General features: G+C 38.7%; 1 protein-coding gene across 3 annotated transcripts in view; it reads left to right on the top strand.

The window, feature by feature from the left end:
* Nucleotides 1-21,115, top strand: part of LOC119732215 (leucine-rich repeat-containing G-protein coupled receptor 4-like) — a 34,856-nt gene extending 13,741 nt beyond the window's left edge. For 2 of the 3 annotated variants that reach the window (XM_038205648.1, XM_038205649.1), the window contains 28 exons: nt 3,689-3,782; nt 4,499-4,747; nt 7,027-7,407; nt 7,769-7,888; nt 8,424-8,608; nt 8,875-9,037; nt 9,233-9,343; nt 9,706-9,826; nt 10,016-10,087; nt 10,266-10,337; nt 10,465-10,536; nt 10,762-10,833; nt 11,129-11,200; nt 11,357-11,428; nt 11,972-12,043; nt 12,238-12,309; nt 13,230-13,301; nt 13,502-13,573; nt 14,083-14,154; nt 14,871-14,942; nt 15,108-15,179; nt 15,385-15,456; nt 15,716-15,787; nt 16,473-16,544; nt 17,058-17,129; nt 17,967-18,108; nt 18,800-19,615; nt 19,955-21,115. In XM_038205648.1, the coding sequence (XP_038061576.1) occupies nt 3,689-3,782; nt 4,499-4,747; nt 7,027-7,407; nt 7,769-7,888; nt 8,424-8,608; nt 8,875-9,037; nt 9,233-9,343; nt 9,706-9,826; nt 10,016-10,087; nt 10,266-10,337; nt 10,465-10,536; nt 10,762-10,833; nt 11,129-11,200; nt 11,357-11,428; nt 11,972-12,043; nt 12,238-12,309; nt 13,230-13,301; nt 13,502-13,573; nt 14,083-14,154; nt 14,871-14,942; nt 15,108-15,179; nt 15,385-15,456; nt 15,716-15,787; nt 16,473-16,544; nt 17,058-17,129; nt 17,967-18,108; nt 18,800-19,615; nt 19,955-20,209 (3,861 nt within the window). In that variant the 3' untranslated portion in view covers nt 20,210-21,115. Of the gene's footprint in view, nt 1-1,502; nt 1,788-3,688; nt 3,783-4,498; nt 4,748-7,026; nt 7,408-7,768; nt 7,889-8,423; nt 8,609-8,874; nt 9,038-9,232; nt 9,344-9,705; nt 9,827-10,015; nt 10,088-10,265; nt 10,338-10,464; nt 10,537-10,761; nt 10,834-11,128; nt 11,201-11,356; nt 11,429-11,971; nt 12,044-12,237; nt 12,310-13,229; nt 13,302-13,501; nt 13,574-14,082; nt 14,155-14,870; nt 14,943-15,107; nt 15,180-15,384; nt 15,457-15,715; nt 15,788-16,472; nt 16,545-17,057; nt 17,130-17,966; nt 18,109-18,799; nt 19,616-19,954 lie in introns of those variants that run through there. The other variant, XM_038205650.1, reaches the window with a different exon arrangement.
* Nucleotides 21,116-24,185: the final 3,070 nt, after the last annotated feature.

Below are 24,185 nucleotides of genomic sequence, written 5' to 3'. Positions count from 1 at the left end.
TCAAAACACTGTTAACTTGAACCTCAAAGCCCATTAAAGTTCAAAGAAAAACCAAATTGCATTAATAAGCTTTTAAGGGTACCGGATTAGAACTAATTCATGTCCGTTTTGAGTAACTTTTAAAGCATGTTTTATTCCCCCTTAAGCTTGCACTTGCAGCCCTAATGCACATGTTTATGTGACTTTCCTGCATAATTCATTGCAAGAATGACTGAACAATTTATATCCAGTACTACGCCTACCCTTTTACCGAAAGATGATAGGCCAAGGATTTGTTAATTTTTGCAATTACTTTGCAGTAATGAACCTCTGCTACAATATAAATGGAAAGTCCGTGTCCCCAGTGTAGGCAATCAACAGGTAGTACTCATTTGCAAATTTGTTCATGACATCATAATGATGTCATTAGCGATGTATGTGGTCCATCAAAACCAATAATTTATTAATAAAATAACCTTTAAAGGTTAATTGTCATGTTCTGTTTCCTTTTATGTGGTCACCATAGGGACCTTATCATCATCTTTATTGTGATGCCTCGTGTCTTGTTTTGGGAACAAAAACAAATTAATATTTCAATTCTGCGTCAAAGTCTCTGTCGTATCAAATCAATCAATAACTACATTGTTTGTTGTTTTAACTGCGCCGCACACTGCATCACTAACGTACATTACATCAAGCGTTTTTAACGGGTGACTTCCCCATGGCAACAAATGGATAAATGTGTGCTGATCTGTGTTCATGCAAAAAATGTCCCGGATTTTGCCTCGGGCATTTGTTTCCATTTGCTATAAGTGTTTCCATGTTGGGTTTTTTTGGTGTGATAAATGGGGAAAATAGAAAATTTCTACTTGGACCACTGAAAATGTCAGAAACGATAAAAGTTAAGATGGAGATTTTTCAAATTTTTGACAAATGTAAAATTTTTACACATTTGAGACCAATTTTTTTAAGTACCGAGCATTTTTTCATAAAACTACCTGTTGCTAATTGCCTTAGACAACACAATTTCCAACAAATTTTCAAAAGGAATATGATCCCTTGAAACTTCTCTATATGAACAGAACAATCAGCTCTTGTTATTCAAAAAGAAAGCCCGAAATTGTAGGATAACTCGAACTCAATGGTCAACCACTCGACCTCATACAATTCCTTTTCTTTCTTTTTTTTGTTTTTTGTTTCCCCTTGATGTGATGACCGCCAGTTGTAATTTGAGACACCATTGTTCAGTTTCTGTAGAATTATAATCCAAACTCGGAGATGTTATTAAGTGCATATCGGCGTGCCTGCACAGTCCGGCAAAAGACTGACAATTATTGCCTGTTGTCATAGATTACAAACCAACCCATCCAAACCGAACTGTGTACCTACAAATTTGGGGGAATTAAAGTTGTCGCCAGGAGGTGTGTTTCAAATCCCAAGTGGATACAGGTGGAAATGTGTAACGATTGAAATCCTGAAATCGCCTTTGTGAAATCCGTCATTGCTGCAGTCACGTTCAATTTAGGACTTGACAAGTCTTGCGTCACGCCCCCATCCCAAAACAAAGCCCGAATAACAGCTGGAATGGTAATTGCATATGTGGGCTGGACGAATGAGTCGTTAATGACAGCAGTAGCTGGTGATAGATTACCCTGTCGGCTGGTCACACATCGTTGATAATGACAAGTATTTATTGAGGGGCAACACTGGCGTTGCATCTCATAAGCCCCGCTCTCTCACGGAATCTTCACTTGAGTGGACGCAATCCTTCAACTTCGGTCGCTGTGGCAGCATTCCTCAAAAGTAAGGTGGGTGAATCTTTTTTTGCCATTTTTTAGTTCAAATTGTCATTTATAAATTATCTACCTTTTGAATGTTAAATACATGTATTTGAGTTTTGTTTTTTGTAAATCTCCATTTAAATGCAGATGTCTTTGTATTTTTCCCGACACAAAGTTATTTAGCCTTGGGAAAATTGACAAACAACTAGTGTCTTTGAATTTATGAATTTATGTCCAAAAGGTGATAAACAGATAACGTCATTTTGTTCTCCTTTAGAATCCTGCTCTCTCTGCCCAAGGTCAATATCTTCAAGATTGATAAATTAAGCACAATTTAAGAAGACAGTTCAGCAAAAAGAATGAAGTTAAGAAGCAGTTGTTAGGCCAAAAAAAATAATAAGTCGGTCTCTGGTCAGCGTGCGCGTCGATCTTTTTTTTCTCCAAAACGTTCCGCGGTAGCTCCAACAGCGCCCTCTATTTCCGCACCTCCTCAATTGTTTTTACCAAAGAGCACCAAGGAATGGGAAATTGCACCAAGGCAAATGATCGAAAGCACCAAGGCAAATTATGGAGGACACCAATGTACATGAGGACACCCAAAAAGCAAAATAGTACCCACCTTGTCTGTACAATCCAAGCTTGAAAAAAAAAAAAAAAAGCAAAAAAAAAAAAAAGCCGCGTGGCCGCGTCAATTCCGGAACTTTGGTCTGACCAGAGACCGAATATATATATTTTTTTGGCCTTATATTGATTGCCACCCCTTTGACTTTGATAAATGTGCAACTGTTTCCCCTTTTTTCAAACGGATATCATGTTGGAAGTAAACTGTTCATATACATTTCAAAGTTGACTGGTCGACATTTTTAATTTTTATATTTTTTTTTGTTTTGTTGGTTAGTTTTTAATACAGTTAAGGGAAAATCCGAATTAAAAATAGTCACAATATAACATCAAAGTCAAAATCTGATTGTTGCCCAGCAAATCTTAGTAATTTTAATGTACAAATTTAAGGTCAAGAAAAACTAAAAGACCTATGGAAATATAGTAAGCCTATAACATCAAAAACACTTTAAAAAATATTAATAACTTGGTGCTTATACAGCACATTATACAATTGAAGGTCTCAAAACGCTTCACAATTATTACCCCTGTTCATCAGGCCATGGGACCAGTTTTTGCAGCAGCTCGAGATCAGCGCATTCTGGTCTCTGCCTTCACAGGTACCCATGTATACTCCTGGGTGGAGATTGGCAATTGTAGTAAAGTGTCTTGCCCAAGAACACAAGCACCATGTTCCCCTTCTGGGTTCGAACTCACGTACCACGGCACATGAGTCAAACACCATAACCATGGGACCATGGAGATCTACACTTCATCAAATGCAAAAGCAGGTTTTTTTTGTAAACAAATGATTTCCTGTTTTCAGGATTTGTTCAGCAGTTTCCGTCCAAGTTTGAACACAGGAATGGGATTCCATGCCGTATTTCCTGAGTTTCTGTTAGGCATTGTCATGATCATGCTGGGACTGTTGATGTACTTATTTATCTGGTTGTGATAAACTATCCGGGTTTAAACTATTTATTTTGTGACGAAAAAGCTACTGTTGGCACGAGAGACGAGATTTATGTTCTTTGAGTTAAGGTTGTCAGGCCTGCGTAGTTTCATCAGCTTTTCGTGTTTTAATGACAACTTGACAGTATTAGAGAACAATTTGAAACCAATGTAAGTTGATAGAATGATGAATTCAACATGATTGTCAACATAACTTGTAACAAAACCTAAGAAAAATATTTGGACAGATTATGTGATACCGGTGTCAACACTAGATATGGTAAGAAATACACTTGCCATATGTCTATGTAAAAGTGTCCTGTGCTCAACATTACTTTTTTAGAGTTGATTTGATGTCTTTGTGTTTTCCATTTTAGGAGTTGTGGATTTATGACGGCACGATGGATCGGTGTTCAATTACAGCTGTACTGTTCATAACAGCTTTTGTGATACAACCAACATATGGCATTAGTGAGTAAAATAGTTCCATTTCTTGGTAGATATCTATTGTTTTTAGGATTCTTCCATTTTGACTGATTATTTTTTGATGAACTAATGAATCGTCACTCTATAAACAAGTGAGGCAAATATTAAGGCAATAGTTTTTTGGTGATAATATGATTATCCGCATTTGGTCATTCCCTAAAATTTTGTCCAAAAGAGTGATTTTTTTTTGAGTCCCTGTTACACCTGACATATGTAATTTGCCATGCAAGTATCATTGCAAATGCTTACAAACTATTTTTTAAAACTTGTTTAGCAGGTACTTTGCTTTTACATAATCACTCCTGAGAAGGCCGTAAAAAATGTGTCCCGAATTTACAAAATCTTATATCAGATGTAACAGGAACAGAAAAAATTGGACCCCAAAATTATGGAATGACCAATTTTTGTGTCTACTGATTTTTTTGTTAATGAATGCCAGTAAAAATTGAAAAAAAAGTAGTAAACAGAAAGGCTTGACTGGCTTGTTGCATCACAGATAAATATGTGCTGTAAAAAATAAGAATTTCTTGAAGTTTTTCTTGAAGTTTTAGAGTAATATCAATTTGTTACGGACTTTGGACGATTTTTTGTGTGTTCAATTTTACAAAGAAGGAAATGAGTGTAGGGCTAAAATAGAAGGGCATAGATTTTTTGGGAGTTTGTTTGTTTAACTTTTTTTGTAACCAAAATTATTTTTACAGTTGACACCATCCCGCCGAAAGTAACCAAATGCCCCCAAGACATACACCGTACCGTCCCCCTTGGAACTAGATTCATGAAAGTCTATTGGACCACCCCTACGGCCGTGGACAATTCCGGAAAAGTCCGAATCGATTATAACTTCAGGCCCGGAACCGATTTCCCTGTGGCCTCCATACCAGTGACTTACACCTTCTCTGATCTTGCGGGGAACCAGGCAATTTGCAAGTTCTGGGTCAACATAACAGAAGGTGAGTTGAACCTGAGGTTGTTGGAAACCAGTCGCTATTGTTTAACAATAGCCGTAATATGGCAGGTGACCATCTGGTTCCCTGACCTGACAGTATTTAACGTCAAGATCTTTGGCTCTTGGAACCAGACTATGAACCGAACGGTTCTCGAACTTTATTTCTCTTTAAAAAAAAAAAAATCCTCCAAAGCCACGGATCACTAAAAAAATTTGAAATCTATTGTACTAAAAAAGTAGGTTTTGGTTAAAAACAAAAAAGTACAGAAAACCATTAAAAGAACAAAAAGAAAAAAATTGTCAGACTCGATTGGGGGAAGTCCTGCATGCGGTAGTCCAACATTTAACCACTCAAGCTACCAAAGCACTCTGGTTGGAAGGGCAGTTAATAAATAAATGTGAGATAGATTCGTAATGGTGTTTTTGCAATGCCGTATGGATAGCTTTTGAAAATCGTGTTACGGGTGCCATAACGATAGCCAATACATTTTGAAAACACTGTGAATAAAATCAATGAATCGTTAGCTTTTGCTGTGCAATGACTCTGTGTGTGTGCATCTAGTCGTCAAATTATTTATTTTTGGATAAAAAGGTTTTTGCTGTTCTTTCTATTTCAATTCACTTTGATTAGAAAACACAGTGATATATCCAAAGATTAGTTTTACGACTTATGTCTGGTTCAAACAATACATTTTAAACAAAAATATGTTTTGTGGTTAGAAGGCTGTCCCAGAACCCCCACCCCCCCAAAAAAAATCCCCCCCACCCAAAGAAAATTGAGACCAAACTAACAATTTTTTTTTTCAATTATGAAGTACTTTAGACAGAGTAAAAAGGCAAATCAAAAAGTTTCTTGTCTAAAAAAAATGAAAGAAGTGGTCCCTTTTATTTTTGATTTCCCCCGCCCCCAAGATTTTCCAAGAAAAATTGATTCCAAAGGAGCCAAAGGAGATGAGAAAGTGGTATATTTTGTTTTACTTGGCCTGACTATTAGTCAATCTGTCACCATTTTCATCAACAGAAGTTGGACAGAAAAAATAAATTGTGTAATTTTTGAATTTCCCATCAACCCCTTCATGAAAAACAGCCTAGTGACAAATTGTGTACGAAATTGCTTAGGTCATGTTAAGTGGTTCTTCCCATTAAATTTGTCTTCCCAAGAGCTCAGTTTTAACAAATTGCCGTAGTCCCCGAGAGCTCAGTTTATACAAATCGCCGTTTCATACCTCTAGGCTATAATGCCGTTGATCCAGTATCGGTAAACAAACTTGCCCAATATAACAGGCCTCTGTTGACCACGAACCAGATCTCTAAAAAGCACAGAAATTGAGTGATAGATCTTCAACGCCGGTGCTTCATTGAAGGGGATGATTGAAAAGATGGAAAATTGGGGCCAGCTGAGTGGCCGTTGTGTTTGCGCGACGGTTTAATTACGCATGGCGACTGCGGGGGCAAGATGAAAATGTCCCTGAAGAGTGCCCGATCGGGCGATCACAGAGCAGGCATCTTGCCATTTTGTTTATTGAATATTCAGGAAGTTTGTTTTTTTTCTTGGTGAGGACAGAACAATTTTGTTTCAATTACTTCAAGAAACGGACTTGGCATCTCAAAAAGACAGAGAATTAGGTTTGATTGATTGCTGGATGACTGTTCACTTATCTGTTAATTAGTCAGCCTAAATTGTTTTGCTAGAAGAGTGGGGCTTTTCGTTTGTTCAATTTATTAAATCCTCTTTTGAAAAATGTGGAGATTTTTAGCTGTTTTGAATAATTTTGTACTTAAACTCAAATGCTTTTTCTAAAGTGAAGTAAGTTTGCATTGCGTTTGTCTATTTTTTCCTCATTATTTTACATCTAAAGATGCGTTCCCCATGCTATTTTTAAGTTTCATCCTAGATTCCTTTTCTAAATTGCTCTTTTTCTAGCAACACAAACATTATTCACTTTTGAATGAGACATCATCCCCCAAAAATCATCCCATGTTTAGTTATTGAATTATTGCTTTACAATTTCAAATTATTGGCTGCCAGACAATATTTCCGTTCTCGTGGGGTAGGCTGGTTCCCATCCCACAATCAGTATCGATAATGTACGGACCGGTAGCCAGTCTTCTTGCAAAGCGGGCCTTTTATGCCCAAACAAAAAGAGGGTTGCAGATGTAAAAATGTATTAATAGAAAAAAAAAAATTGAATTCGTTGAAGAGCCCGGGAAACCTAACCTTAATCTGACTTTTAGAACTTTTTAAAAGGTGCAATTTGAATATTTATGGTCTCTTTTTTTCAGCTCTTTTTGATTGCATCATCCAAAAGATCCAACTCGAAACCCCGTCTGCCTCACCCTCACCATGGACTATTACCTCCCCCAAATACCCCATGGAATATCCCATCAACTCCAACTGCCAATGGGAGGTCTGGAAATCTGTCACCAACGGATCATCGACCAATGGGATCCTCTTAAAGATCCATGAAATCCAGCTGCATCCTAGTGATGTTGTAGTCGTCACGGAGATGGGTTTCGATGTAACAACCACCTACAGTGGAAGGGTGCCTCCACGGACATTACTTTACCAGGGGGTGGGTTTGAGCATTAGTTTCCAGACAGGAAACGGTGGACGGGCAACGTTTAGGGGATTCTCGATGGAGGTAGAAGAAGTTGAAATTCAAGGTATGAATAATTGCATTCCAAATCGTTTGCATTGCATTTTCTTGAGACCTGTCAGCTGTTTTTCTTGTTGTTTGTCCTTACCTCCGTTTGTGTGTCTATGTGCTGCTTGTTTGTCTACCATGCAGGGTGTAATCTGTTGTTTGTTTTTCAGCAAAATTAGATGTGAAAATTACGAGCAGAAATTTATGGAAATTTAAAATAATAAATATTAGGTCTAGTACGAAATCTCTCTATAATGCTTAAAAAAGAATTAATTTTTTATGACTCAAAATTTCATATGTCTGTCTCACATGACTTGTTTTGGATCAAACTTCTTTAAATTAAAAAAATAACATTCCAGTCCTTTTTTTTGTGTTACCAGATGGCCAGTCAATTTGTCATGACGGTTACCAGTGCAGAATGAGTACCATCTGCATTGCCCATCAGCATCTGTGTGACCATGTCATTGACTGCCCGCATGAAGACGATGAAGTAAATTGCAGTAAGTTAATGCACACAAATAGTCCATCATCACAATGGACCCTCCCATCCCGGCAATCAAACTTACATATTGACCAATTAGATCATGAGTTTTGGTCAGGTGACCATGGCAGCTCAGACAAACAAAGGTGGGCGGGGCTTAAATATGGTTAAATGTGGAACATTCCATTCCCTGTAACTTTTAATAATTGTTTTCTTTAGATATTTTTAGTTAGATTTTATTCAGCTGTAAAATGATTGGACATTTTCTCTTGAACATAAAAGTGCTCTATATATGCTTATTATTACTATTAATATCTACGGTCGAACAAAATACTACTTCTGTGATGATGCAGCTATGTTATTGGTTGAAACTTTTGGAATTTCCCATTAAGATAAAGAGGGGGATTAGGAAACTTATATCTTTACTAAATATTTCAGTGTCGGATTGTCCTTGTCAATACAGTCCATTTTTTTTTACATTGCCAAAATGTGTCTTCTTAGCAACTTACATCATTTGTTTGTTTGTTTGTTGGGGCGTTTGTTTGTTTTTACAGTCACATGCCAAGAAAACATCACTACTCTGCCCCTCCGGTTGACCCTTGACCCCAATGATGTCATCCATAGCAACGCTCACCAACTCAATGGATCCGAGTATTTTGAATGGTGTTTCACGGCCTCCAATGGTTACAATATCACGCTAGACTTCGCTGCTCCAGGCAACGACTACTTGCTAATGCAGGTATTTTGAGAACTCTTTTGGAGAAATTGGAGAATTTTTCAACTAAACCTTTTAATCATTGTTTACTTATCATCAACAGGATATCCGACTAGCATTTTTTCATTCAAATATTCAAAAAAAATGTGAGCCCGCCTCCCAACTTTTCAAAACTACACTGAAATTTTGTGTTAAAGCCTGCCATGTGTTAATCCTGCCATTGGTAAATACAAAAACAGTTTGTTTTCTTAGTTTTTGCCTGTCATTTGGTATTTTTTTTTTTTTATCAGAGCCCATTGGACATTTTTGGTCATGATATGGTGGCCTTGAAGAGACACACCACTAGTCGCTCTCTCAGCTACAATGGCACTTCCTTGGCATTGAGGTTTTATCGGGGCACGCAAGGAAATGGCTCTGCATTTTCCATCACGGTCCAAGAAAGTCAAGGGAAAGGTATTTTGGTGTCTAACATGAATTTTGGCACAATTTTAGTGACAAATTCTGTGCTGAAGGTTAGCGTAATTTCACAGATTTGAAACAGAAGTACGCACCCTTAAAGATAGCTGCAATACAGTGTATCAATTCTATGTTCCTATCCATGCTAAATTGTGAGGTGGGTTACCAGTGCATTCCATTTTCTTATCCCAGGCTATTGTGAGACGGGATACCAGTGCACTGGTTCCCGTTTCTGCATTGATCGCGAGAATGACTGCGATGGCTTCTTGGACTGCCCACAAGGGGACGATGAAGTTAACTGTCGTAAGTTGGAAATAACTCTTTCCTCTTCTTGAAGTTAATTGTACCCCAAGCCGATATGGCCCATCAGGCTGGCATTTATCGCCTTGGCATGAACGACTGAGAATATTTCTATTCCCCCTGGATGGAATGCCAGTTCATCGCAGGTTACTCCCCAGCTAATGCTGGTACCCATTTATACTGGTTGGTAAGAAGCAAGTAGGAGTAAAGTAGCTTGCCCAAGGACACAACATATAGCCAAAAGCTGGACGACTCGAACCCTAGTTTCCAAAGAGGGTAACGGTTTATGCACATTTATTTATGATGTTTCCACGAAGAAAAAAAAAAAAACAGTCCTCATTTGTATGTTTTTGTTTTTACCACAGAGAGACGCTGTCCTGAGTCTTGTGTTTGCGAGACATCCCCAGGGGTTTTGAATATTACCTTCTGCCATGAAATCTGGAGCCCTGAATTCTCCAGATCTGCCCCAGGGATCACCAGCAAACTGTAAGTGTTTGGACGCTGGACCACAACCTCTTTAGCCGTGTTATGAATAAACTTTAGTGTACAATGCTCTCTTAGAAATACAATAGAATCTCATGTATAGTTTGTTGGCCTGTTTGAGAATTGCTTTGAGACAAATCATAGATATTTCCATACAAGCCCAGAATAATTTTCCGTGTAATTTTCTTGCAGGGAGATAGGCCTAAAGAACCTGGAGAACATCGAATCTGGATTTTTTGAGGGTCTGACGAACCTCAAAAATTTGTGAGTATGTCAACTGCTTCAAACTGGCATACCAAAGTTGCACAGAACCAAGTTATACAAAAGATTCAGTCAAACTCGTGAAAAGTTCAGCCCTTTGAAACAGGTTATTACACATTGTTATATCTGCCTTTTAAAAACAATTTAATGAGTTTTTCTAACTGTTTCATTCTCTTCACAGAATGGTGGCTTCTAGCAAAGTCACCAATCTGGAAAGTGGTGCATTTCGCAGCCTGGAAAAACTCCAATATTTGTAAGTTCATATTTTGTCGTCAAATAATTACTAATTTTAAGTAATGGAGGACTAACTTGACAAAATTTCTGACCATTTTTTACATACCACTCGTTATTCTGTTAACTTTTTTTTCTTTTTGTTACAGGAAATTACATAACAACAGTTTGACAAGACTTCAAAGTGATATTTTTGCGGATGTACCTAATCTTGTGGAGTTGTGAGTATTTTGAATTTCATGATCGGATTTGGAACTTTGATTGAACACGATTGCAAGAAAATATCACACATTCTCACTGCAAAGCCGATTGCTTTGATAAAATTTGGTTTAGTATCATTTCAGAGGTTTCATAGCTAAGACATCTGCACTTGCAATATGTCGGTAGTGGGTTATAATCCCACCATAGTGATATCATCACCTTTTTGTGATCTCTTTGCACCACAGGGAGTTGAGTTATAACAAACTGGCAGAGTTGGATCGCGACGCTTTCCAAAAACAGACAAAGCTGGAAAAATTGTGAGTATCTCCTTAAGTCTATAAAACAAGTTTTGGAAAGAACGTTGAATCCAGACGCCAGTTTTTTTTTCATCATTATTATTTTCAAGTCCCATAAACTATGTAGTCTAAGCGGGGCCTTCATATTTCCAGCATCCTATCTTGAAACCACCTTCAATGTAAGTTTTCCTCCAAATGATAACCATTTTAAACTTTCAGCAAGCTTTCTGTCATTAAATCGGTGGGTGTTTTTTCCATGTTGTTTCAAATGGGCTTTAACGATTGTGTCGTTTTTCATTTTCAATTTTTTTTTCAGGAATCTTGAAGAAAACCAACTTACGAGCCTGCCTTCGGGGCTGTTCAGAAATTTACACCATCTGCAATATCTGTAAGTATTCTTGAACTCTCAAAATTGCCAGTCTACAATTATTAAAGTTTTAGTCTTTGTTCCTGTATTTTGAGCCTAAATTTAGTTGAATTTTAATTCCTTTGGAATTTTCAGCTGTCAAAAATGTAATTTTTAATTCTTTTGGTTTTTGTGTAGATATCTGGATCACAACAATTTAACTCATCTGCCGGCCGACATTTTTGAAGGACTTGTGGAGCTCCGGAACTTGTAAGTTTTCATTTCCCCTTTTGTGTATTATCTTCTTTTTGCTGGTGTCATCAGATAACAGCCAGCTTATGGTCCTCTTTGTGCCTCATTGACTGACTCACTGGTAAGCTGGGCAGTGCTGTTGTATAGGATTACCCTGTAACACAGATGAAAGGGCTAAATTTGGCCCTTTGCGTACACCAGATGCATGAAAAGACTTCCCGTGAATAGCCATTCTGAATCAATGCAATAGAACTTTGTGCGCTTTGGAACCAGCTTTACTGGACTTGCCTTGTCTTCCAATTGACCTATCACGGTAGAATCGCGTTGACGCAGCTTGTGAAATATTGTCTAATTACATGATATACAAATGGAAGCAGAACGCGCAAAATCTGAGACGAACAAACTTAACGTACACAATTCCTCATAGGGTTGTTTAAGGGGCGCACATGCAATTCTGGACCTATTTACAGGTCTGCACCCTTGTACTTCGTGAGTTTTCCATATAGCCCCCTCCTTCTGTAAAGATGGTCTTAGTATTCCCCCACCCTTTTTCCTTGATAGGAGATTGAATTCCAACGGACTCGATCAGTTCCCACCAGGCATCTTTCAAGATCTTCTGAACTTGATAGAAATGTGAGTAAATAATATTTTTTTTGAGGGAGGTGATGTAAATCATCAAATTTAAAGTTAGCAGTATTTTATGAAAGGATAAAATGAAAGAATTAATTTTGAGGGAATTTTTTTTTGGGGGGGGGGTTAAAACTCTTGGCAGAATGAAATAAAGTGTGATGTTTTTGTTGTTGCACATTTATATTTTTGAAAACTAGAGAAATTTCGACAAATGACATCACAGAACTGGCGGGTGAAACACTCCATGGACTTGTGAAGCTCCAAAAAATGTAAGTGCTGGGAAAAAAAAGTTTCAAAAAAATCTTGACAAAATAGCAAGTGAATATAAGATTGAAAGTCTGATATGAACATGTAACTTGCACTTTAAGAAATGCAAAATCGACATGACCTGAAATATTTAGTAATAATAATAATAATAATGAAAATTTCTATCACGTCGAAATTTATATCCTCCAAATAAGATGTTCATGGCGCATTTTACATCAATAAACAATTATGATTTACACAGCAAAAATATATCAAACTGAAAAACGTGAGGCGAACAAATATGTCTTAAGGGATGATTTGAATGATTGCAATGAATAGTAAAAATAATAAAATAAGATAAAGTCTGTCATGAGCATTAGGCCAGCATTTATCTCCGGTTCCTTAGCATGAAACGACTGAGAATATTTCTACACCCCCTGGATGGGATGCTAGTCCATCACAGGTTACTCCCCAGCTAATGCCGGTACCCATTTATACTCCTGGGTGGAGAGAGGCAAGTGGGGATGAAATGGCTTGCCTAAGGACACAACATATGGCCAGCAGCTGGATCGAACATCTGACCCTCTGATCATGAGTCACCGACCCTAACCACTAGGCCACACTCCCCACAATGAAGAACACTGTCATAATTCAAGTGGAAGATTGTTCCAGAGTTTGGGAGGGGGCGTGTCAGAAAGAACGATCACCCATGAGTGGCGTGTCCGGGGGGCAATCAGCTGTAGTGTTGAGGCTAAACAAAGGCTGCGTGATGGTCTGTATTGTTGGATGACATCTGATAAGTAAACTGGTGAGGGTCCATGGATTGTTTTGAAGACAAGGAGAGTCTTGAAAGCGATGCGGTCATTAATAGGTAACCAGTGGAGTAATTTTATCAGTCTGTTTAGTTCCGTTTAATTATTTCTTCGTTTTTTGGTATCTCCAGATCAGTGGAGGGAAATAAACTTACTCATTTTGAGGACGGTTTCTTCAGTAATTTTACTCACCTGGAAGGGATGTAAGTCAACTTTTTTTAGATTATTAAATTTTATGCTTGAAACTGTTTTATTGGTAATTATAATTATTGGAGATGCTCATTTTCCTCCTATAACATGTGGTGTAACTTGGGTAAATAAAACTGTGTTGCATTTATTAGATGATGAGAAATTTATTCTATGTTTTTTTTTTATTTCAAATTTTTTATTTTTTTTTAACAAGATATGCCCGTAACAACAGTATCAGCGTCATCAAACCGGAACTGTTTCAAGATCTTGTAAACCTCACGTGCATGTAAGTTCCATCAGACTTTTTTAACACTGGAAACGCCGGGTCATACCCGGTGCGAAAACAGATGTGAATGGAATTTGTGATGTCATGGCAAGTATTCCTGCTGCGGATTCGCAATAGTTGACCATAACGTCAACTCCGGCACATTTCGCAGTGATTGTTTCCCAAGGTCACATTTACTTCGCATTCACGTGGAGTATCAACTAGCTCGATCAACTGGCATCACAGAAATTGCAATTCTTTGAATAAAAGCCGAGATATATTGGAGCCTCATTAATAAATTTCTTTTAACCATCCTTCGAAATGAAACACTGTCACAATTAAGTGTTTTTTTAAAGTGTATTAGCACTTGTACGCATTTTATAACTTAAAATTTATTGCTTGATGAAATGGCAGTTTACGGTGGTGCAGGAACTTATGAGTTGAAAATATGAACAATATTATAAAATAATTTTGTTAATGCGATGAAATTTCCAGTCGATTCTTATTTTGTTTTCAAAATACTTCGGCAGTGATCTGAAGAACAACCAGCTGACAGAAATCCCCCATAATGCTTTGCAGGGGCTGACCAAACTCGGCCAATTGTAAGTTTTATTTAATTTTTTTGTGGATCAACTTGTTACTCATTAAAAGTTAAAATAGATGAATCAAGTTGGAATGTTGACAGTTATTCTTAACCCCCAAGCTCCGTGAACCAGGTTTGAATCTATTTCTAGGCTGATTTGTTGGATTTCATTTCCAGTCCCTCACTTATTTTGCACATTTTTTCCCTTCCAAGAGTATTGATTGAGGATTTACTTCTCACTATATTAACTAGTTTTTTCTGTCTATTTTTTTCTCAATTCAGGTTCATGAGTTTGAGCCAAAAGCATTTAAAAGAAATTCAAGGTTTCATCGCCAAAATAATAATGATAATTATGTGATGCTTATATCAAAGCGCTTCACAATTATTACCCCTGTTCATTAGGTCATGAGACCAGTTTTTTTGCAGCAGCAGCTCGAGATCGGCGCAATCTGGTCTTTGCTCTCACAGGTACCCATTAATACTTCTGGGTGGAGAGAGGCAATCATAGTAAAGTGCCTTGCCCAAGAACACATGCACCATGTTCCCTGTCACTGTTCAAACCATATCGCGGCACATGAGGCGAACACCGTAACCATTGGACCACAGCACTCCCAAAATATTCTAACACCTCTAGTATGCAATTTCTATTTTTAAACAATTATTTTTTAGGGAGTTTACACCATCATATTTTCCAGACATGAAACATTACTTTTCAATTTTCCACTATTTTTCCAGATACCTTTCAGGAAACCAACTTACAAGTCTGGATCCCCGTCTTGTGGAGGGACACACTCAGCTTGATAAATTGTAAGCACCGTACCAAGCACTACTATTACTGAGACAATACTATGTACAATAATAAAAATGCTAAACCAAAGAAAAAGTGCTAAGAATGGTTGTATGTACAGAATCAACAGTATTAAATTTATCATTTGTTACAATTGTAACCATCTTCTTTTTCAATATTTGCAGGGAAATTCAGGGGAATTTCTTGAAATCTTTGCAGCCCGGTCATTTCAGAGATCTAGGAAAACTGACAAGTCTGTAAGTTCACTTCAGTTTGCTGCTTTTGTTTTGGTTTTTTAAATTGTTGATTCGCTAAATATTCCTGGTTTTGTTTTATTTTGTCCAGTATTAGAAAAGATAGCCAGCCATAAGTTTTTCCCATTTTGATTCGTCAGAATTAGTGTATTACATGTACAGAATTGTCATTTAGTTTTCGAAAAGTTTTTGTGATTTTACCTTGCAGATACTTATCAAACAATGATTTGACGGAGCTGAGGACTGGAACCTTTGAGGGACTAGGTTCAGTCTATGACCTGTGAGTAGCAGTTTTAAGTGTTTCATTTGCGCTACACTTCGTTATATGAACTCTACATGTATTAATCTGTCTTGTGTCCATATGCAAGCCACTTTACCACAACATCCTTTTTCTCATCTCGTTACTCAAGATGCCCTCCAACATGCCATTGTGTACACTACTCATTCACTCTAAATTTAATTTTTATAAATCATTTACAATTTCCAATAAAAAACAAATCAACAAGTATCAAAGATTATTTTCCATACTTCATTTTTAGACTTCTGGACTCCAATGACATTGCAGAGTTGGAACCTGGGATCTTTGTCGGACTGGACTCACTTGGCACTCTGTGAGTATCAAGTACTATTGTCTCGTTTACATCTTCGAAATGTCTCCAGTTTATAACCATTTTGATGTACTTTAAATTGTAAGAGTACACTCCATGACAGTGAACTTACAGAAATAGTTAAAGTTTCCATGCAATTAATTTTTCATGGAAACATATTTTGTGCAGCTTTCTACTGCACTTCTTTTATAGACATTAAAAATTGTCCATGCTTTTCCAGACAACTGAGGGCGCTGTTGCTGTGATATCATTTCAGGAAGACACTGTTCAGTTTATGGGTTTTATGTTACAATTGTGAAGCCAAAAATTTGCTCGTTGAAAACATCTGTGAGAAAAGTTTGCTCATTGGCTTACTGTCAAATTACAACAGCAACATTTCCAAAATTCTGGCAACTTTTGCTGCAGAAATAGCTGTAATATTGAAGTTTCTGCCTGGAATGACATCACAATTTTACTCATGAATATGGAAATTTGCATTAGCATAAAAGCCAAAAAGCACCAAAATATTCTTGAAAATGGAAAAATGACAATACAGTTAAATGGGACACAAAGGTGCATTTTCAAGGATCGCATTAACAAAAGTCATATGGGCCCCTTAATTGTTTTGGAACCTGTCACATAATAAATGAAAAAAAAATGATTGAATAAATGAAAAAATGTTGCTTATTTTTCTGCTTTTTTTTTTAAGGGACTTGAGGAATAATCAGATTTCAGAGTTGAAGGAAGGAGTCTTTGATGGTCTGACTAACCTTCGTCATCTGTGAGTATTGATTTGTCGTGTAATCTTATGGATTTTTTAAGCTGTTGCTAAGGGCCTGTCTCAATTCATATCCGAGACGAGTTCCGGACAAGTTTGGAGTAGAATCATTCACTTTGTCCGGAAGAAGCTCTTTATTTGTCCCAGACATGTTGCGGGGAAATATTCATTGGCAACTGCTTGATTCGCCAATACTGATAACTTCATTGTGGGAAGATTGCAGGGAAGTTGTTCAGAATCCTGCAACTTGTACCTGATACAACGTCCGGAAGTTATCCGGAATTCGTCCCGGATATGAATTGAGATGGACTTTTAGGAACGTTTTTGTCTTCAATCTGGGTTCAATCTGTGAATAAGAGGAGTAAAACAAACCCCAGATTTTTACTTCTGGTTCTTAAAATAACATGGAAATAATATTTTCTAATCTGTAGCGAACAGTTTTATCAACATTTCACGTAACTGATTATGAATAATTTACCATGAAACGTGTTGGATTTTATTACTGTTCTGCCGTAGGTACTTGTCCGGGAATCCTCTGAGTAGAATTGATGAGAAAGTGTTTGATGTCTTGCCCCAACTGACAGTTGTGTGAGTATTGATATGGGTTCACATTCAATTGAGGGTTCCCAAAGTCACAGAAAAATCCTGGGAAAATTCTATAATTTAAAACTAAAATCATGGAAAGTCTTTAAATTCTGTTGTTTTAGAAGGAGTCATGGAAATTCAGTATAACGTTTTGCCCTTCACCGGCGGATAAACGCTGTATACTTTAGTGTGTTCCCTCCCGAGTGAAAGTTTGAAAAAATCCCTTCGGTGGGACTCAAACCCACGACCTCCTGCTTTCTAGTGCAGACGTCTTACCACTTGACCACCGAGCTAACGGGATTGGTTGGCTGGTTCAAATCTGATGTAGCAGTGGGTATAGTACTAAGTAGTGAGACAATTCATAAAATTCCATCTTACGAATAGTCATGGAAAGTTGATATTCCAAGACAAAAATCATGGAAAAGTCGTGGAATCCTGCACAACCCATACGTGATGATTTGTAATATTTGGCTATGGCAGTCTTCCAGTTTGCATTTCAGTTTACTGTACTTGCTCTTTATGCATGTATGCTCTATAAACATGTTATAATTGTTGCATGTTCAGTGCACTTGTGATGCTGAAGGGGAGTGGTGTCCATTGTCTCAGTGCGGCCAGTGTATGGCAGAAAGGCTCCTAAGATGCCAAAACAGTGCAGGAATTGTTGAAGGAAAATCCTAATTTTGTCCTGGAAAAGTCCTGGAAAAGTCCTGGAGTTACCCTGCTGTTGCATTTCTGCATTAGTTGTGGTCCCTTTCAACTTTCTCCTTGTGACGGTTGCTGGGATACCTGTGCTAGGAGTTCATAGTTTAACCTTCTTTGGTTACTCTTCAATTCCATCAGCTCTACGGATAACCACGCTGTGTGTTGTCTTCTCAACTCGTCCATCTTCTGCGATGTCAACACATCGCCTCCTCCGCCGTACTTCACCTGTGACCGTCGCCTGTTGACGCAGGACATCATGAAAGCGTTCATTTGGTTGCAGGTCAGTTTATTCCAAAATTTGAAGACGAAAAAAGAAATCTGACAAACGTTTGATTTATTTTTGAGAATTGGCTAACTAGCCTGGTTTTCTTTTTGGGGGGGGGGGGGAAATGGGGGATGTAGGAGCTCAAACACTTAAATTGCAAACTATAAACAAGAAATTGAAACCTGCTGAAACATCAGTCCAGCAGTATTTGAGCTTTGAAAGTTTGTTCACAGCATTTTTGTAAATCTGTAAACCCAGCCCAAGGCCTCTTAAAGATTAATTCTGTACTCGAAAGTTTTATGTTAGTATTCTTTTAAAAATCTAGGAATCCAACCTGCAACCTCTTAAATGTCCGTCTAGGGCTCTACCGTTTGGCCTTGCAGTTTTGCCCCTAATTTCCTGTTGTAAATGGGGGAATCGAACCCATGGCCTTCGAAATATTAGTCCAGCACTCCACTATTTCAGCTGTTCAGTTTTGTAGTTTGTGCCCAGTTTCTTTCTGTAAACCCAGGAATTGAACCTAAGACCTCTGGATTGTCAGTCCAGAACCGTTTGAGTTTAGTTTTGCTCCAAGCTTCGTTTACTAGCACAGGAATCGAACCAAGACGTCTAAAATTCCTGTTGGACTTTTCAGCATCGTTCCAACTTCCAAAGTCTTCTCGTTACGTAAATGGTTTTTAAAATGACATTTGCCTGTTTTTGCTAGGTGATTTTTGCAATCACCGGTAACCTCGTGGTGTTGCTATGGCGAGGTCGCGAACTCCGAGGCCACAAGAAGAAAACGCAGACGTTTCTGATTCTGAACTTGGCGGCGTCGGACCTCCTAATGGGTTTCTACTTGTTCATCATCGCCTCGGCCGATCTGCACTTCGGCGACGATTTTTTCTTGCAGATGGATTCGTGGCGCGCCAGCTTCACTTGCAAATTCGCCGGAGTCGTAGGTTTGGTGTCCAGCGAAGCGTCAGTGTTTCTGGTAACACTGATCAGCGTTGACCGCTTTCTGGGCGTGGTTTTTCCGTTCAGCAGCCTCCGGATGTCCACTCGCAGGACGGCCAAGGTTCTGGTGGGATTGTGGCTCTTGGCACTCACTGTGAGCGTTACGACGAGCGTTCTGTCGGCCACTAACGCCGACTTTTATGAGCTATCCAACGTCTGCTTAGGTCTGCCGCTGTCGACCAAACCGACAAACGTGACGACTACCAGGAAAATGTCAGAGTCCAGCATGGGTAACGTTATGGTCAAGGATGTTTACGCATCTGGCTACAAACCGGCCTGGCTTTTCCCAATCGTGTTATTCCTTGGCGTCAACCTTTTCAGCTTCCTCCTCGTCCTGCTCTGTTATTTGGCCATCTTCGTCTCAGCTCGAGCCTCCTCCAAGAAATCCACGCGGCCGGCCGACAAGAGTGAAGAGATGCGATTGGCCATCAAGATGGGGCTAATAGTGGGCACCGACTTCTGTTGCTGGGTACCAGTGATTATCATGGGCATCCTGTCCCAGTCTGGAGTTGTGGTAATTGAGCAGGTAAAAAAAACCTTAATCAATTATTATTTTTACATATTATTTATTTGATCTCAACAAATAAATAAGTAGTAAACTTTAATAGGCGGATTTGTGAATGAGTCAACCACAAGTCAGTTTCAAGCCATGTGTTTGATGTGTGATTGACATGTGTTTGATATGTGATTGACATGTGTTTCATATGTGATTGACATGTGATTGACATGTGATTGACATGTGATGGACATGTGATGGACTTGAGATAAATATCTGATTAACATGTGATGGACATGTAATTGACATGTGATAGACATGTGATTGACATGTAACTTGTAACGACTTCATTTTAACTCTGCCTTCCAGACAATGTACGCTTGGGTGGTCATCTTCATCCTTCCCATCAACTCCTCCATCAATCCCTGGCTCTACACTCTCTCCACGATGCTCCCCGCAATCTGGTCCAGCCGCAGTCGCACAAGCTCCACGGATACCGGGTCCAGTACAGTCTCAGCCTCTGCCAAAGCCAGAGTGGCTGGCTACAGCCGGGGGAAGGAGAAACGGTCCTCATCGTCTGCCTTGTCAAGCCCTGGAATTGGAACAGCAGAAAAGCAGTTCTAGAGTCAGAGCTGCAGAATCTGTGGGGTGCTTTCTCCTTCTGCATGTGGCATGGTTCAATCAGATTGTGATTAGGGACAAGTAGTTTTTACTAGTGATCATCATTACATGCTTTGTGTTTGCGCACTAATCTGCAAATATCTCTCGTCAGAATTGTGGTAACTTAGCGGTCCTGGCTCCTTGTATTGTAATACACATGGCTGCTGAGAACCAGTGATGCAACCAACTTCAGTAGGCTGGTTCCGAAACATTGAGTGGACTAGAGTTGAAGCACCATTGACAAGCTTACACTATTACTATTAAATAGTTTAGATTGCTTTTATTTGAAACTTTTGTCAAATATAGCTATGGTAACCATGAATGATCTCTCCAAATTTGTAGTGAATTTGTGATTACCAAACAATTGTTGACAAGTTTTTCTTAAATATTTGATAAAAAAGTTTCACAAGGCATGATAAATTAGGCCTATGCTTCGTAGTAAGAAACTGGTTTTCACAGTTGTCATCATCTGTATTAAAAGTAGCATGAATATTTAGGACTGGAAAGTATGTGGTAAGTTAACTGAGGTTGAAAAAGAATGTTGATAGTGTAAATAATTCTGTAAATGAAATATATCTAACTTTTATCAGCTTTGAAATTATATTTAACCTATGAATCTATTTTGGCTGTCATTTTGTGTACCTACTAAAATATGAGGATTGTAGCCTAATTTCACAATTGTTAGTTTGAAATCAAGATGAGATAATTGTTCCGAGTAGTCCAATAAATATGAACAAAGAAGTTGACTGTAGGGGGATTCATTGTCATTGTCACTTTGGACTAACAAACAGGCACTCTACCAACAGTTATTCAGTGGTCGAAGGTTCGAATCCTGTTCCATTTGATTTCCTTATTCATTTAATTCAACACCAACTAGTCAGTTTCCTAATGTGGTTTATTTTATAAAATATTAACAGCAACTATTGATGAACAGTAAGTAATTAAGCTTTCAACATAGCATTGTTTTGTCCCCCTTTTGGGGGAGGGGTTGAAACTGGGGTGTTAAAAGTTGTACATGTATCAGGATAGACTATGGTGCTCCTTGGCGTATATTTTGGCGGGGAGCTTTCTCAGTTTTTCCAGGGCATAAAACTCGCTGATGCTGCTTTGAAAATGTAAGTCGCGCTAGCTTTTTTTCTCCCCGCAATTTTGTAAAGGAAAACTTCCCAACTGTCAAGTATGAAACTAATCGGGACATCTGGCTGCCCACGAATTAAGCAAACATCCTGAACAAATCACTGACAACATTTGACCCATTTCAAGCCAGACAAAAAAAAGCACGCCAGTTTAAAACGATGATTTATGGCGCGGGGAATGCGCAGTTTTCTGATGCCATTTCCCCAGGTACCGCGGGGAAAGTGGTTCCAGCGCGCAACGCCGACACCTGTTGGCCGTTAAACGGCGAGAGGAGACGGCGGGCAATTCGGGTCAAGGGCGGCGAAGTTCTCTCGGTGATAAATTTCTGGGAAGCGTTTTATCTCTGCCGCCTATGCAACATTTGGGAACTGTTCCCTCGAGGTGGGTATGACTCCTTGTCCTTTTCCCAATGTGTGTTTTTGTGGTCGTGATTGAATGGTTTAATGATGAAATCTGTCGGGTTGTAAAAACTAAACTATTCCCAGTTGCAATTGTATTTACATTTTTTCTCTTTTTAATGGAACAACTGCGTTTCTGACATATTTGTATAGCCTTGAAATTGTATGTGCATTATTTTTTTTTTGGGGGGGGGGGATCCAGATTTAGGCCAAGGTCGTGTGTTCGTTTGTGACTGCTCCCACGAAACCCGAACGAAGAAGAAGCCTCCATCAAGATACAAGGCAAGCCTCCACTCCAGCAAAACCCTTTTTGAATATTCAGTAGTTGGTTATTGTTTCATGTAACAATGTATCACTGCTGTTGTATATTGTGCCAAAATACATGCACGGTAATAAATTCATACATTTATTGTTCTGGGGAGGGATTGAATAGAATAAGGGCAGTACCTCCCCCATAAGATATTCTTGGAGTCCCCGCCCCCTTCTAATTAACAATGCACAAAATGTAGCGTTTATTTTGAGTGCGGTATAGCCCACGGGTATTCTGTAGCCGCATTGCAGCGACGGAAAGTCGTGTAGCAGTTGCCACATTTTGCCCCTAAAGACAAAAAATAAACATGCCCACTTTGTTACAAAATATCAACATGTACCTCTCCATCATCAGCCCGCTAAATAAGCTCGAAGGGCAAACAATTTACCGTCTTTACGCCGCGAGCGCGAGCCGCTTTCAGCCGGCGGTAAGCGCAGACCCGAAGGCCGCGGGGTATCGTACCGGCGCCTGGGCTTGGTCCGTGGGGGCTTGGGCGACAAAAATACGGCCTAAATGCCGCAGTCTATTCCGCTTGAAATCGTACCACCACACTCCCTGGAGTCGCTAAGTAAGCACTGGTTATTCTCTGCAGCCACCAACTAAAATATCTGGCGATGTGTGTGGGTTTTTTTTTGCGTCATGGCTCGTAGATTTGTTTGCGTAAAACTTGGTTTGTACTTCTTAAGTGCTAATTAAGAAATCCTGCTCTGATTTTTTTCATCAGAGGGTTACGTAATATTCTTTTCAGCTGGTTAGATTTGGAAAATGTTTAATCCGCATAAGTTTGCCTATGATTATCCCATGTTTATCCCATGATGTTTGAAACTCCCAAATTGATCATCTTCATCAAACTAAAGAACGTGTTTCTTGTGTCGAATTGAACATCATTTTGTAAGGGCTACAATGTTTATAAAATTTCCATTTATTTCCGGAATATGACACATTGGTGAATGACCCCAAAAGGGATTCCACAGAAATTATGCAATGTGTTTTCCTACATCATTGTGTCATCAAAAGCTCAGTTCATTTTGAATCGCTGATTTTACCAAAGGAAGGATACAACTTTTAAACATTACGTTATACCCAATATGAATGTTAACACTAGAAATGAACGATGTGGATTTTAAGATGTTGAAATTACTACAACTCTGTATGATTAGATAAGGTTTGTAAATTATTAGAAATAACATACCTCTTTATACCTCTGGTTCTTTTCAGAACCATTCTCTTAGTTGAGAAATTATTCGCACATGGTGTTTCCGCAAACCTTTCATTATTTAGTATCTTCACCATGCAAAGCCTCAAATCTTACTTAGAAATAACATGTTGTAAAAGCCTATGTGCATGTGCATAGTTTTAAGTCACACTTAAATATTCTCCCACATTCAGAGCGAAGAATGCAGCCAAGCGTTGCGGATTAATTTATCCCAAGACCCATACTGCAAATCCAGGATAATCCTTTCTGATTCTTCACCACAGTGGCCCGCACCATAATCCACAAGAACTTTTGACTTCACCCAAAGTTAGACCACAAATCCCCAGTTCAGTTTGATTCCTTTGTACCAGTCGGCACTTTTGATCCCGCATTCGTCCTTTATTGTCGACTTGTTCGGTAAAAGGAAAGAAGATTATCAGTTTTTAAGCCAAGTCCGGGAAAGATATGAGCGAAACTCGATGCAACCCCGTGTTTTCAGCACTTGCTTCGGTTGACTTTACCCATTGTATGGGGCGGATTACATGTGTTTGTTCGTGGTTTAGCTGACACGTTTCTAGCAAATTCTGATGATGTTGCTCGGAGCGTATCCGGAAATTGACATCAGAAGCCAAAGCATGGATTTATTTTAAGTCTTATTTGTCGTGAATCGGACAAGGACATGGAATATCTCGTGTGAAAAAGTCGGATTGTAAAAGATTATGTTTATGTAGCCGTGCAGAGGACGAATGTTTTATGACTTGCGGAAAATATTGTTAAAAGTGTGAAAAGTCACTTGGTTTTTCCAGTTCCGTATACGAAATCGACGCTCGGGGATTTCCTGAAACCTAAAGATAAACACGCCCACGTTTTTCGGGAAAGTACGTTTGGTCTTTTCGAGAA

Source organism: Patiria miniata, unplaced genomic scaffold (assembly GCF_015706575.1).
Source record: "Patiria miniata isolate m_02_andy unplaced genomic scaffold, ASM1570657v1 HiC_scaffold_24, whole genome shotgun sequence".
Taxonomy (NCBI): domain Eukaryota; kingdom Metazoa; phylum Echinodermata; class Asteroidea; order Valvatida; family Asterinidae; genus Patiria; species Patiria miniata.
This window is presented reverse-complemented; position numbering and strand designations above follow the sequence as displayed.